Source organism: Carassius gibelio, chromosome B1 (assembly GCF_023724105.1).
Source record: "Carassius gibelio isolate Cgi1373 ecotype wild population from Czech Republic chromosome B1, carGib1.2-hapl.c, whole genome shotgun sequence".
NCBI classification, from domain to species: Eukaryota; Metazoa; Chordata; class Actinopteri; order Cypriniformes; family Cyprinidae; genus Carassius; species Carassius gibelio.
Genome location: NC_068396.1, coordinates 30,988,677 through 31,001,168, shown reverse-complemented (window position 1 = coordinate 31,001,168; position 12,492 = coordinate 30,988,677). Strand labels below are relative to the sequence as shown.

Below are 12,492 nucleotides of genomic sequence, written 5' to 3'. Positions count from 1 at the left end.
TTGTGAGGCGCGACACGGCTGACAAATACAGGCTTTCTGTGCTCCGTTTTATTTTTCCTCCAACAATATGGATCATAATAAAGCTGGGGCGAGACGGTGGCATATACCACATGACAGTAGCAATGTGTCAACTGGTAGAGACATATAATGCTAACATGGCCATCGCTTTTGCTAAATGCACTGCGGCAACGTCTTATTTGTCATTTTGACTTGTGCTTCTGAACAGCAGCATAAAATCACTCTTTTATCAATTTTTCAGTCAATTCAAGTTTAGTTGGCTGCTTTGCTTCAGCACACAAAAATCTGGCAAAGCATGCAGTCGCAACACTAAAGTACGTCTTGCTATTATTGAAAGCAACAAATATGTGTTTACTGTGAACAAGCTTTATACAGGCTAATGCAATAGAAGACAGCTTTAAAAGCGAACACTTTCTGTCTGTCTGTTCCTCTATAATGTGCAACCATGCGAGTTTAACGTTGCATTGAATGTGACAGCTAACTGTGAGCTGCGTATGAAAATTTGATGAACTAAGAAATTGCTGGACACAAAAAAAATCATGCTTTTACAACCTGCACTGCTGATCAGTTGTGCGTGATGTTGCATGCAAATTGTGTAAAGTGTTTGCATTGTATAAAATCCCATGCATGCAAAATGAGAAATGCTGCATATTACATACATTTGTGTGTGTAAAACAGATCATGCTTCATTGCATCTGAAGTCTTTACCAGTATGTTTCTCCAGCTCCGCCAGAGTGTCCTGGTATTCTTTGATGATCTGGTCGTAGCGAGAGATTACATCCTTCCGTAGGTTGTCCCAGTGTGGTGAGAGCTCTCCCAGATCTTTCAGCTCCTGTATCCTGTAGGAAACAACATAAATCGATCATCATGTCGGCTTGACTTACAGAATTCCCAAATATCAGGCTTCGGAATAGGCCCAAATTCATATAGTCTTTCACTGAGGGGGTGAAAACTTTCATATGATAACTGATATAGAGTATTTAAGCTGCCATATAACTAGCAAAACTAAATAAGCTAACTAACACTAAATAAGCCTAACAACATCTTAAAATGTGCTAAGAACATGCTATCAACATAATAAAACATGTTAACCAAATCTTAAACACGCTAGCAATAGGCTAAAACACATTAGGAATATGTGAAAACATGCAGGGGAAATGTTAAAATACTCTCAACATTTAGAAAGTAGAGCATGTTTTAACATCAGTCATGCTAAAACATAATTAAACATGTTCTATAAATGTTAGCAGTGTTAACCCTAAACATAAGCAATATCATTCAAAAACATACTAGGATCATGCTTGCTAAGCCATGCTAGAAATGAGCTAACAACATGTAAAACAACATATTAGTATTGTTAAAACATGCTAAAACTAACAAAAAAACATGTTAACAATGTGTTAAAATATGCTATAGAAATACTACTAATGTGCTTTATTGTAACAGTCTGTTAAAACATGCTAGAAACATGTTAACCACATGGAAAAAACATGTTAGCAATGTGCTAAAGTATGCTAGAAAATGCCAGTAATGTGTAAAAATGTTAACAACATGGTAACAATTTGCCAAAATATGCTAGAAACATGCTAGCCACATTGGAAAACATGTTAGCAATGTGTTAAAACATGTTAGAAACATGCTAACAATATTAAAATGTTAGAAATATATAGCCACATGGTAAAACATAAGCATTGTGTGAAAATATGTTTGAAACATGCTAACGATGTTAAAATATGCTAGAAACACGCTAGCCACATGGTGTAACATGTTAGCAGTGTGTTAAAACATGTTAGAAACATGTTAATACTGTAAAAAAAATGCTTGTAACATGTTAACAACTTGCTAATACATTGCAATACATGCTAAGTAAGGACATGTAAAAATGTTGGAAGTATACTAGGAACTTGTTAAAAAAACAGCAATGTGCTAAAACATGTATAGCAACACTTCAAAATTCAAGTTTTTAAAGTTATTTTAAATTTTGCCCTTTAGTTTTTGTTACTGTTCCTGTTTAACATCCAAAAGTCTGAGAGCACTAGCAGATTTCTACTCTGCATTCAAAATGCTCATATTTGTTGTAAAGAAAACAGCACTGGAGCAGATTTGATCAAAACCTGATGAACTCTTAAGATCAGACTGAACTGATCAGTATTTTTATTGTTAAAAATAAGCTTCGATTAAATTTGACTAACATTTCTAACATCAAAAAGTTGTAGAAGTGCAAAACAAGCCCTTTTTTGCTGCCTATTTTCAATACATGTTTTGAGTTTTAAGTTCTGAATGTCACAGTACGTTTTCTTAAACCAAGAAACCAGTGAATTTCTCATCACATGGCCCCTTTAAATCTTTATATGCAGGGATTCAAAGCCACAAAACTCCAATTTTGCTTCCATTGGGCCTTAGAAAAAGGATCAAAGGCTATTTCTGTCCCCTGGAGCAATTCAACAGGTGAAATTCACTCATTCAGTCTCATTCAACAGCATTCACGCATAGACTTTCTCTTTACGTGTCACGCTGAGAGGCTCTGTTGCTTGACTTACTGTGTGTTGTGTCTTTATGTTGTCATGCGAGGTCTGCAGTGATTTGCTGCGTAACACTACAGTAGATTTAAATACGTTATCTCTCCATGCAGACTGACAGAGTCAAGTCTCATTAATAAAAGGTCTCAGGAATCTTTAATTGTGGAGGGTATTTCCAAAGGGAACAATTAATAATTTTCATGTAAATTCAAAGTCACTGTGATGCTTTAATAATAACTTCAGAAATGTGATTAGCATCTTCAAAAGGAGCCAAAGGTGGAAAGAGCTGCAGAAATGAAAGAAATGAGCAGAAAAGAGCAATTATTGTTTCTATTGAAAGGTGAGATCAGTGGGGGTTTTCTTAATAATTCTTATTCTCTACATTTTAAAGCCAAAGTGTGTCGTTTATGACAAAACTGAAAATTATTAATGTTATTTTTTAATACATGAACATCTGCAGTAAGTGCACAAATACATTTAGCAAGATTCATAAAAAGAAATCAGGGAGGATGAATTAAATTCCTAAAAACTTTATAATATTACAAAATATTTCCATTTCAATTGCACTAATCAGAGATGTTTCATGAGCAGCGAATCAGCATGATTTCTGGATGATCATGTGACACTGAAGACTGGAGTAATGATGCTGAAAATTCAGCTGCGCATCACAGGAATAAATTACATTTTAACATATATTCAAACAGAAAACAGTTATTTTAAATTGTAAAAATATTTCACAGTTTTTCTGTTTTTGCTGTATATTTTGAGCAAACAAGAGACTTCTTTCTAAAAATGTTTTCAAATCTTACCAACCTACCATGTTTGAATAGTGGATTTAGCTTATTTCCTATTTCTTTAGCTTAAATGGACACTTTTGTCAACCCAAGCACATCCTAACCGCGACTACAGTATTACAAACCTAATTTCTAATCTTAATTAAATTAAGCAACAATGTGATTTAAGAACTGATTAACTGGCTCCAAACAAGACTAGACCCCACTGACTTTCATTGCATGTTGCAGAGAAGGGAAAAAAATTCTATTTCAATTTTCATTTTTTAAGATGTAAAAGAAGTAATGTCTGAAGTGCATGTGAATTAAGAGATGTGCTCAAAGACCAAATTACAGCAGATTTCTGCCACCAGTCAGTCTCTTTCAAAAAACACAGAGGCCTTCAGATTGATCTACTCCGGTCTCCTTCTCATTGTCAAACAATGGTTATCTAAGGAAAACCGGACAAAAGAAATGATTACTTCATGTCGAAGCAGAGCTGTTAAAACTCTGAGAAGATCTTGTGCTGAAGTTGCCGAGCCACTTAAAAAAGCATCGTATCTCCCATCTTGTTTTGTTCAAAAGCTCCGACTTGAATTGTAATGTGGCTTTATCAGAAAGTGCTTTGGGTGGAGCGGCGGCGATAATAAAAAAGAGATTTGTAGTGGAAGAAACGCATGCGGAGAGGAAGCGGAGGAAACTTCTGTTTCAATTTTATTGGGGTTTGGGTGGAAGAAAGGCTCGGTGATAAAGAGCAGAGCTGAAACAATAGATCGAGGAGTGCTGCTGGAGTTAAAAACACAATTGTTTGGCAGACGAGAGACGAGAGCGCTGGAATTATGTCTAGATGTCGGTACAGCGGGCCACTCTGAAGCCTTCATTTCATGCTGCGTTACAGCCGCCGTACGCTTTAAATCACCGGAGGCTTTGTGACTGCCGTCAATTCCAGAAATGTGACGGGAATAGTAATTAACAACAGCTAAAGTACCTTTGAGTGCAGTTATACACTGATGAAGAAACCACAAAATGCAATGACCTCCGAGTTAATCAACACAAATACATCGCAAAACATGATTTGGAGAGTTACATGGCAAATAATGTGACAGTAATGTCCATAATGCTCACTCTTTCCATCCAAAATACAACTTTACTGCCAAAACTGGTGTTTATGGGCTTGCAGTGTCATGATTGTGAAGAAGCAACGAGTCTCAGTTCAGCCCTTCAGCTAATGTTATCACAACAACACTGGTATATAAAGCATGGGGAGTGAAAGTTATCCGCTAGTGTTGGCATTCATCTCAATGACAGTTTCTCATCCCCTCTGGATGTGCGCGACCTGCACCATGCATTTTTTAAAATGTAAAAGTCATGTGACTAATCACTGCGTAGCTGCGGGAAAATGACATCATCACAAGCCAGACTGGAGGATGGTAACACAGGAACACACATGATCCTCAACTGAGACAACAAGGACAGCAGACAGAGAGAAAAAAAGCAATGTTGTGCAACAAAATAAAATAAAAATAAATAAATAATGCAAAATAATAAAAAATGCATACATATTGAGCGCTTGTATAATATAATAAAATTAAATATTTCCTATTTTATTTCCTCCAAGACAGCAGAAGGAGGGAAAAATAAGGCAATTTAAAAAAGCAAAATAATAAAACAATTAATAAAAACAATGTAATTAAAAAGTAATATTACTTCTTTAAAAACAGGGGAAAATTTACCAATGTCATTCTTTGTTTAAAAAAAGATCCTAAAATAATCAATTAAATAAATACATACATTTTTCAAAGATAGTGTGAAATGTCATTCTTTTTAATTTCATGCTTTGAAAAGTCTTACAATAAATAAATTAGTAAATATCTGACACTAGCAAAACATCTATTATAATATAATGAAATAATGCTATTATGCTAATAATGCTGTTGATTTTAAGACTTCAGACTCGGAGTGGGGAGCTAATGTTCTGCTCTGAAAAGCCTTACGATAAATAAATTAAATACATTCTGGTGACTGGCAAAACATCATTAAATATATATATATTTTTTTTTTTAATCAAAGCATTAAGATGTATTTATTTTATTGTATTAATTTTATACATGAATAAATATCAAACATTGGCGAAACATCTATTATAATAAAGTCATTGCTTTCATTGCTAGTTTTGAACAGCTGCCCTTTTTGAATGGAGAAAGATCACTTTTGATCATTAAATTGTTTAGTTCCAGTAGAGTCCAGCAGGGGGCTAAATGGACATAATTGCTTTAAACTTGACCCCTTGGTTTCCAAAGGCTGACTTCTGTAGAGTCAACATGATGGCATTTAAAACCCACTTCACTTTCCATATTAAATGTCATATCAGGTTAAACAGACACTTAGAGAGGAAACCAAGCATAGGTCAGGACCTCAATATACACATCTATGAACTAACTGCTAATAGCATAGAAAACAAATTAAGACTAGCTATGTCAACTGACAAGGAAAGTCAATTCAGAGGTGAAGATCGTATTTGATTTTTAAAACTATGAAGACATATGACTTTTTTTTTTTTTTTTTTAAATAAGTTGCACCGATGAATCACAAAAAATTAAAAACAGCAGGAATGTGCATTACACAAGAAGTTTGGATGTCATGTTGACTTCTGAAGGATACATGTATTGAACGACACTGTGAATATCTGCTGACGTCAGTCCAATGAAAGCTTCATAACAAACAAACACTAGCGGTGAGTCTCGCTCGGTGTTGTGGGCGGATGAGAATCACAACAGTAACAGTGATGCTTAGCAAACACCGCTAATGATAAAACATCAGCCTCACATTGCATTCCATTACTTTGTTGAGACATGACATCTTTTTTCTTTGAATCACATGCAATTGTGGTTAAACCAGAGGCAAAAATGCAGCTGAAACGGCCTTACAGATGAACGCGGGCCGATAATGAGATGTCTAGGGATAGAAATGGCTGCTTGAGTTACCTGTCTGTAGCAGGAGAGCAGGTGTTGAGGCCAAATAGCCTCGCTGAATAATGCACACATGATGATAATTGCTTAGCAGGGTCTGATCTATGGGAGCTCCAGTCTGGGAATGTGTGTCTCGCCGAGTTAATGATCTCAGATTCTTCAATGGCCAAAAACACACACACGGCCTGGACCGGCGAACAGCGATTTGTTACAGATGAAAACATGTCTATGCTAATACTTGTTGCTGATCATGGTGCATGCTGAGAAGTGTTGTGCATGTACATAAAAACAGAAACCCTGGGGAAAAGAGCAAGAGCTGGAAACAAAGAGCAAATTAAAGCTGTGAGATTGTTCAGCTTGTTGGTTTGCTAAGTTTTCATCTAGCTATTTCTCTGGTAAATAAAAAAAGACTAATTTCACTTATTTATTATTTCATGTGCAAAATATACTGTACATATTCTGATTAGACATATTTCACTAAAAGTCCAATCCTTAAAAAAAAAAGCGGCAATATTTATTCACATTTTGCCATAAAGCACTATAAAATATCCACAATTTTTTCAAATAAAATTATCAAAATATTACATTATATTATTGAAAATATTAATATAATATATATACTTTTTATATAACTATCTACCTTTTAATTTATTATATATTTTTTCATTTATTTACCATTTAATAAATTATATATAGTTACATTAATACAAAACTATAAAAGATCCATTTATAATATTTAATTTTCAATAATTAAATAAAACAATAATACAAATATTAGAAACATAGAAAATGAAAATACACACACTCACACATATTTGTGATGCTGGTCATTATGTATATGATTATTAAATGCAATATATGTTTACATATGATTTAAATGTAAATGAAAAATGTATATAATCACACATTAAATGTATTAAATATATTATAATATTGTATTATATTATTATAAAATTGCACATATTGCATATAATTATTAAATACAAAAGCTGTATATAGGAATATATAGAATATATGCTTTTTCCACAATTTTTTTTATATCATATAAATAATAATTGAACACCTTCCAAAATGTAGATTACTGCTACATAACATAACAACACAGACACACACACACACACACACACACACATTTTGAATTCTGCATACTGTTTGCTAACTTTCGGTCTTGAGATGGAATATAATTTGAATCTGATGAAACGTCTAAGTGTTCGAGCGTCTACACACTGATCTGTTAATGGTCATGTCACACCCCTCCATCAGAAACCCCAAAACAGCTCCTGTTGCAGCATCTGTAAACATGTCCACTTTCTTCTTCCACAGGTTTTCACTGAGCTGTGTGATCACTCCTTCATCTGACTGAAACACACAGGAACTGAGCAGCGTGGTTTCCTTAAAAACATCTATGTGTTGTGTCGGGGTGCACTGTGCACTGCTGTGCTTTAGAAAGCTTTCCACTGAAGGTTTCCCGCGTCGCGCCCTTGTTCTCTTCTACACCTCGCTCTTCCACGCGGCTCCATTCTCTTCTAACGCTCAGGTTACAGCTCTCTCACAATGAGACGGAGGGAAGAGAGAATGCAAAGGTAAAAGAAAAGAAAAGCAGGAGAGAGGGAGAGGTGGTTGAGTTTCAGAGAGAGAGGACAGGCACTCTCCTTTGAAGTGTTAAACATCCTTGAATAATTTAGTGCAGGCTAAGTATAGCTCTAAAACAGCCATTTCCATCTCTCGCTCCGCAAGCGCTCTGTATCTCGCTCAAACCGTGTTTTCCTTCTTGCAAACGATTCCAGCTTCGTTCAACCAGCACTCGAACCTGTTCTCTAGCAGCGGGAATCACCAGGGATCTTACCACTCAATGCAGTCACCATACTTCAATTATTGTTATTAAATACCATGTGAAGTCAATATAAGGTTTGATGCTCAGTTACTGTGTATATTAAAGTAAATTAAACTTATGCATTTAGCAGACGCTTTTATCCAAAGTGACTTACAGTGCATTCAGGATCAAATTTTTTACCTAACATGTGCTCCCTGGGAATCGAACCCACAACCTTGCACTGCTAACGCACTGCTCTACCACCTGAGCCATATGTGATACAGTATGTGATATTTACCAAAATAATCAAGATGCATTTGTTGCAAATGCTAAAAAATGTCACTATTAAAATGCATTAATGACTAGAGCCAGGTTTGATTCTCACTGAGCTAAGCTACTTTGGATCTGCCACATGAACAAAAAATAAAATAAAAATCTAGTTTTCATTATATTGATTTCACAGTTTAACAGCACAACACTGTATTGACCGGCTGTCATCTTTACAGTGAAGGCGGCTCTTCACAGCAGATACTGCACTAAACATCCAGAGCAGAAGTTTATACAGTAGGCAAACTAACTCTGATATCACACCCACAACTCATTACTTTTTGTGCCGCTTTAACAATCTGGCCTGCTTCACTGCTTCCTCCTGTCCTGTTTGCCCTCTCTTACCTGCAGGTGTCCTCCTGAATGTAGAGGGCAATGAGCTGCTTCGGGATGCTGAAGGACAGCGTACACTCCGCCATCTGCTCCCGAACCAACATCCATTTACTGTCCACCGTCTGAAACCTGTACACCTTACACACCGCGTTCTTAAACACTGATGGAGAGAGAGAGAGAAAGAGAGAGAGACATGAAGAGAGAGCTACTGTACAGTAAGTGATCATTTAGGAAAAGGACCTTGAATAGTGACAGTCTGTTTCTTCCACAAAGCTAGCATTTATAAAGTTCCTTCTACAGTTCTTTCCACAGCGCTATTTAAACTGCTTTAAGAGCTGCTAGCTAAGTCCTGTGAAGAGAGACGGAGGGAAAGTGGTTCTGGATGGCAGTGAACATGCTCTTATCAGAAGTGAGGTGGCAGTTTCCTCTAAGGCATGAAATCTTGCTTCTGGTCACCGCTGGGCAATACAGGCGAGTCAACGGAGCAGGACCTGGGGGGAAATCTGCGGGTCTCACCCCAGTGTTTACGTTTCCTCTTTACAGAGTTAGTGGAGATTTTTTCCATTTTCAGACTTTGTGGTGGCAGCATGAGATTTTTATTAAATACACAGGGGGAGAAAAAATATATACTGTAACTCTTTAAGAAAAATTAAAATGAACTTATAGTGAAAAGTAGCTAGATTTGTTGTGTTGCCCCTGTATGCAACAATTAACGAGAAATATTTAAAAACAACATTATAAATAAAAATTACATTCTAATTTTTAAATGATATTTCATATATAATTAACAAATTGTTCAACTCATACATACGTACACACACACACACACTCAAACAGTCTATATATATATATATATATATATATATATTAGTGCTGTCAAACGACTAATTGCGATCAATCACATCCAAAATAAAAGTTTTTGTTTATATGTGTGTGTGCTGTGTATATTTATTATGTGTAAATCCAAACACATGCATGTATATATTTAAGAAAAATATGTTCTTTTATATATTAAATATATTTAATATAATATAATATAATATATATTAAATATAAGAACATAAATATATACATATATATGCATGTAAATATTTCTAAAATATATACTGTATGTGAGTGTGTATACATATATATTAAATACTGTGTATTTGTGATATATGAACATTTAGAATATTCACTTTAATGGAAATCTTCAGACATTAACTATAACCCTTTAAGCAAAAACAGGACACTCCAAAATAATAGAAGACGTCATGCTCATTTATAATTAAAATGTTGTATTAAAACAAATTTCACAAGTGCTCTATGAAATTTGAACCACACTGCAAAAAATATTAATAAATAAATCATGACTACCACAATTGTTACATGTCTTAATATGTCCAGAAAGTACAGACAGATGGTTGGCTGAGGTTGTGGAGTGAAGATAGAGACAGATGGACGCGTGACCTCCAGAGGAGGAGAAGCTCATCCAGCGCAGAAGAGGATTAACCTCTGACTCCGCCCTCACGTCTGCCCTCTAATCCAACGGCCAATCGGATCGCAGCATCTCTGCCTGCTCAAGCTCTTAGGGAAATGACTGTGCGTTGAGTTCGTGTTGAAGCACAGGGGTCGGGGTGATGAGGACAGATTTCATTAGTCACTCTTACCCAAGCAGCGGAGACTAACATATTTTGACAAGCAGCGGTGTGACTAAAACAACAGCCGCAATGACATTCAATACGGTTACAGATACGACAACAAATAAACACAGCGAAACATCTGATACGAAGATAACACCCTGGACTTCTAGAGAGATTCGTCTGCCGTTCCTCACTTCCCCTCCATCCATCACATCACAGCAGCTCATAAATAAAGAAATGACCTTCTACAGAGTTTGCTTCTCAGGGAACTTTTCTCATCCGGAGACTTAGGGTCTATCCACTCACTAATAATGTGCCAGAACATCCCAATCCTCTTCTTCTCTGTGTGCACAACAAATTTACACAGACTAAACTGAAATGGCTTAAAAACTACCGTACTGCCCCAATACTGTTTAATCTGCTACGTTACCTTGGGTAATTAAGGTAATGAGCTGCACTTCACACCGCTGCTGGCTGTTATTTATCCTCAGCAATCACACGGTTCACTGGGACGGCAATCAAACGCTGCCCAATCCACTTCATAATCTCAACAATACGGGTGGGAAACACACCCAATTCAACAATTCTGCTTCTGACTCTACTTAATGATTCCTTAAATGATTATTTAATTGCTCAAACGCATAATTGGACCGAAAATACACTTAACAAACATGCAAAATTAAAACATCACTATTTTTGATTACATATTTATTCCTAAGTACCATTTATTCCAAGAGAACTTCCCTAGAATAGGAAATTGGGCCTGAAAAATGGAGTCAACAAAGCTCATTTTAAAACAATAAGTTGCTTTAAATGTTGTTTGTCCACCACAGGAGGTCAAATGAGATGTTTTATTTACTATTCTTTTCATAATGTCGTAAACTCACACAAATCTGATGTGTTATTTTCTAGGAATAAACACAGAAGAAAATGATTTGTGATCACTGGTGAATAGAAAGTTTAAAAAACAGCATTTATTTAAAATAGAAATCGTTGTGACACTTTAAAGTCTAATTTAATAAGGCGAAAGCAGTTCAAATGTCATCACTTCCTGGGGTTTATACCCTGCTGTAACCAGGTTGCATTATAAAATGCTTGCTAGACAGTAACAGCGCGCATGTTTGCTCAAGACTCCTGTTTTCCAGAGAAAAGACATCATGCATCATCTCTAGAGTTTCAGCAGAGATCACAAACTGCTCAAATTCGCCAAGGCACAAAAGCCTGTGAAAAAAATTCAAAGAACTCCATATAAACTCATACATTTCTTAAAAGATTCTTCGGAGCCTGAATAATATGAGCTGCTATGCGCTTTCATTTATAGCTCTGTAGTTTGATTTTAGATCAACAACTGCTTCATTTGTATTTCTTCTAAAGAATTGAAAAGAAACCTCTGAGACAAAGTTGTCCATACATGAAATATAACTCTTTGAAGGAGCTCAAATATAGAATCAAATATACAGGAAATGACATCACACATATCAGTGAATTCTGCATGGCTGCAGAGCATGAGGACTAGTGTTAGTGGCTGGGTAGTGTGAGGGAAGATGGATGCAAATAGTGTATTCACCACTGACAGCAATGGAAAACATGTATTCTGATGATGTATACATTAATACCATAAACTGGAAATTATATTATACACTATCATTCAAAAATTTCAATCATAAGAATTGTTTGTGTTTTTGAATAAAGTAAATTTTGCTCTCCAAGACTGCATTTATTTGATCAAATTCACGGTACAAAATTTGAAATATTATTACAATTTCAATGCACTGTGATCTATTGTAATATATTTTAAAAAGTAATTTATTGTTGTGAGGAAAAGCTGTATTTTCATAAATGAAATATAAATTTTCAAATCGTTTTTGACCAGTTTAATGCATCTTTGCTGAATAAAAACTTAATTTCTTTTAAAATAATAACAAATATTTTTGAAATTTTAAACAGTTTTAAACAATTTTTTAAGTGTATTGCCAGTGCCTAATTCCTTCTTAAAAGTGTTTTATGAAACCTTATTATTTTGGATCATGTACATTTTTGTGATGTCATCAGCCAATCAAGCATTATTAGTTTTCTGTGAATATTGTGTCACATGACATTTATGTGTCAGGTGACTGATTT

The 12,492-nt window shown here is 35.3% G+C and overlaps 1 protein-coding gene across 7 annotated transcripts in view; it reads right to left on the bottom strand.

Moving 5' to 3' along the window:
* Nucleotides 1-12,492, bottom strand: part of LOC127949237 (type II inositol 3,4-bisphosphate 4-phosphatase) — a 145,197-nt gene that overhangs the window by 56,539 nt on the left and 76,166 nt on the right. For all 7 annotated transcript variants that reach the window (XM_052546271.1, XM_052546272.1, XM_052546276.1 and 4 more), the window contains 2 exons: nt 8,762-8,909; nt 727-857 (listed from right to left, as the gene is read on the bottom strand). In XM_052546271.1, coding sequence (XP_052402231.1) covers nt 727-857; nt 8,762-8,909 — 279 coding nt within the window. The remainder of the gene's footprint in view (nt 1-726; nt 858-8,761; nt 8,910-12,492) is intronic.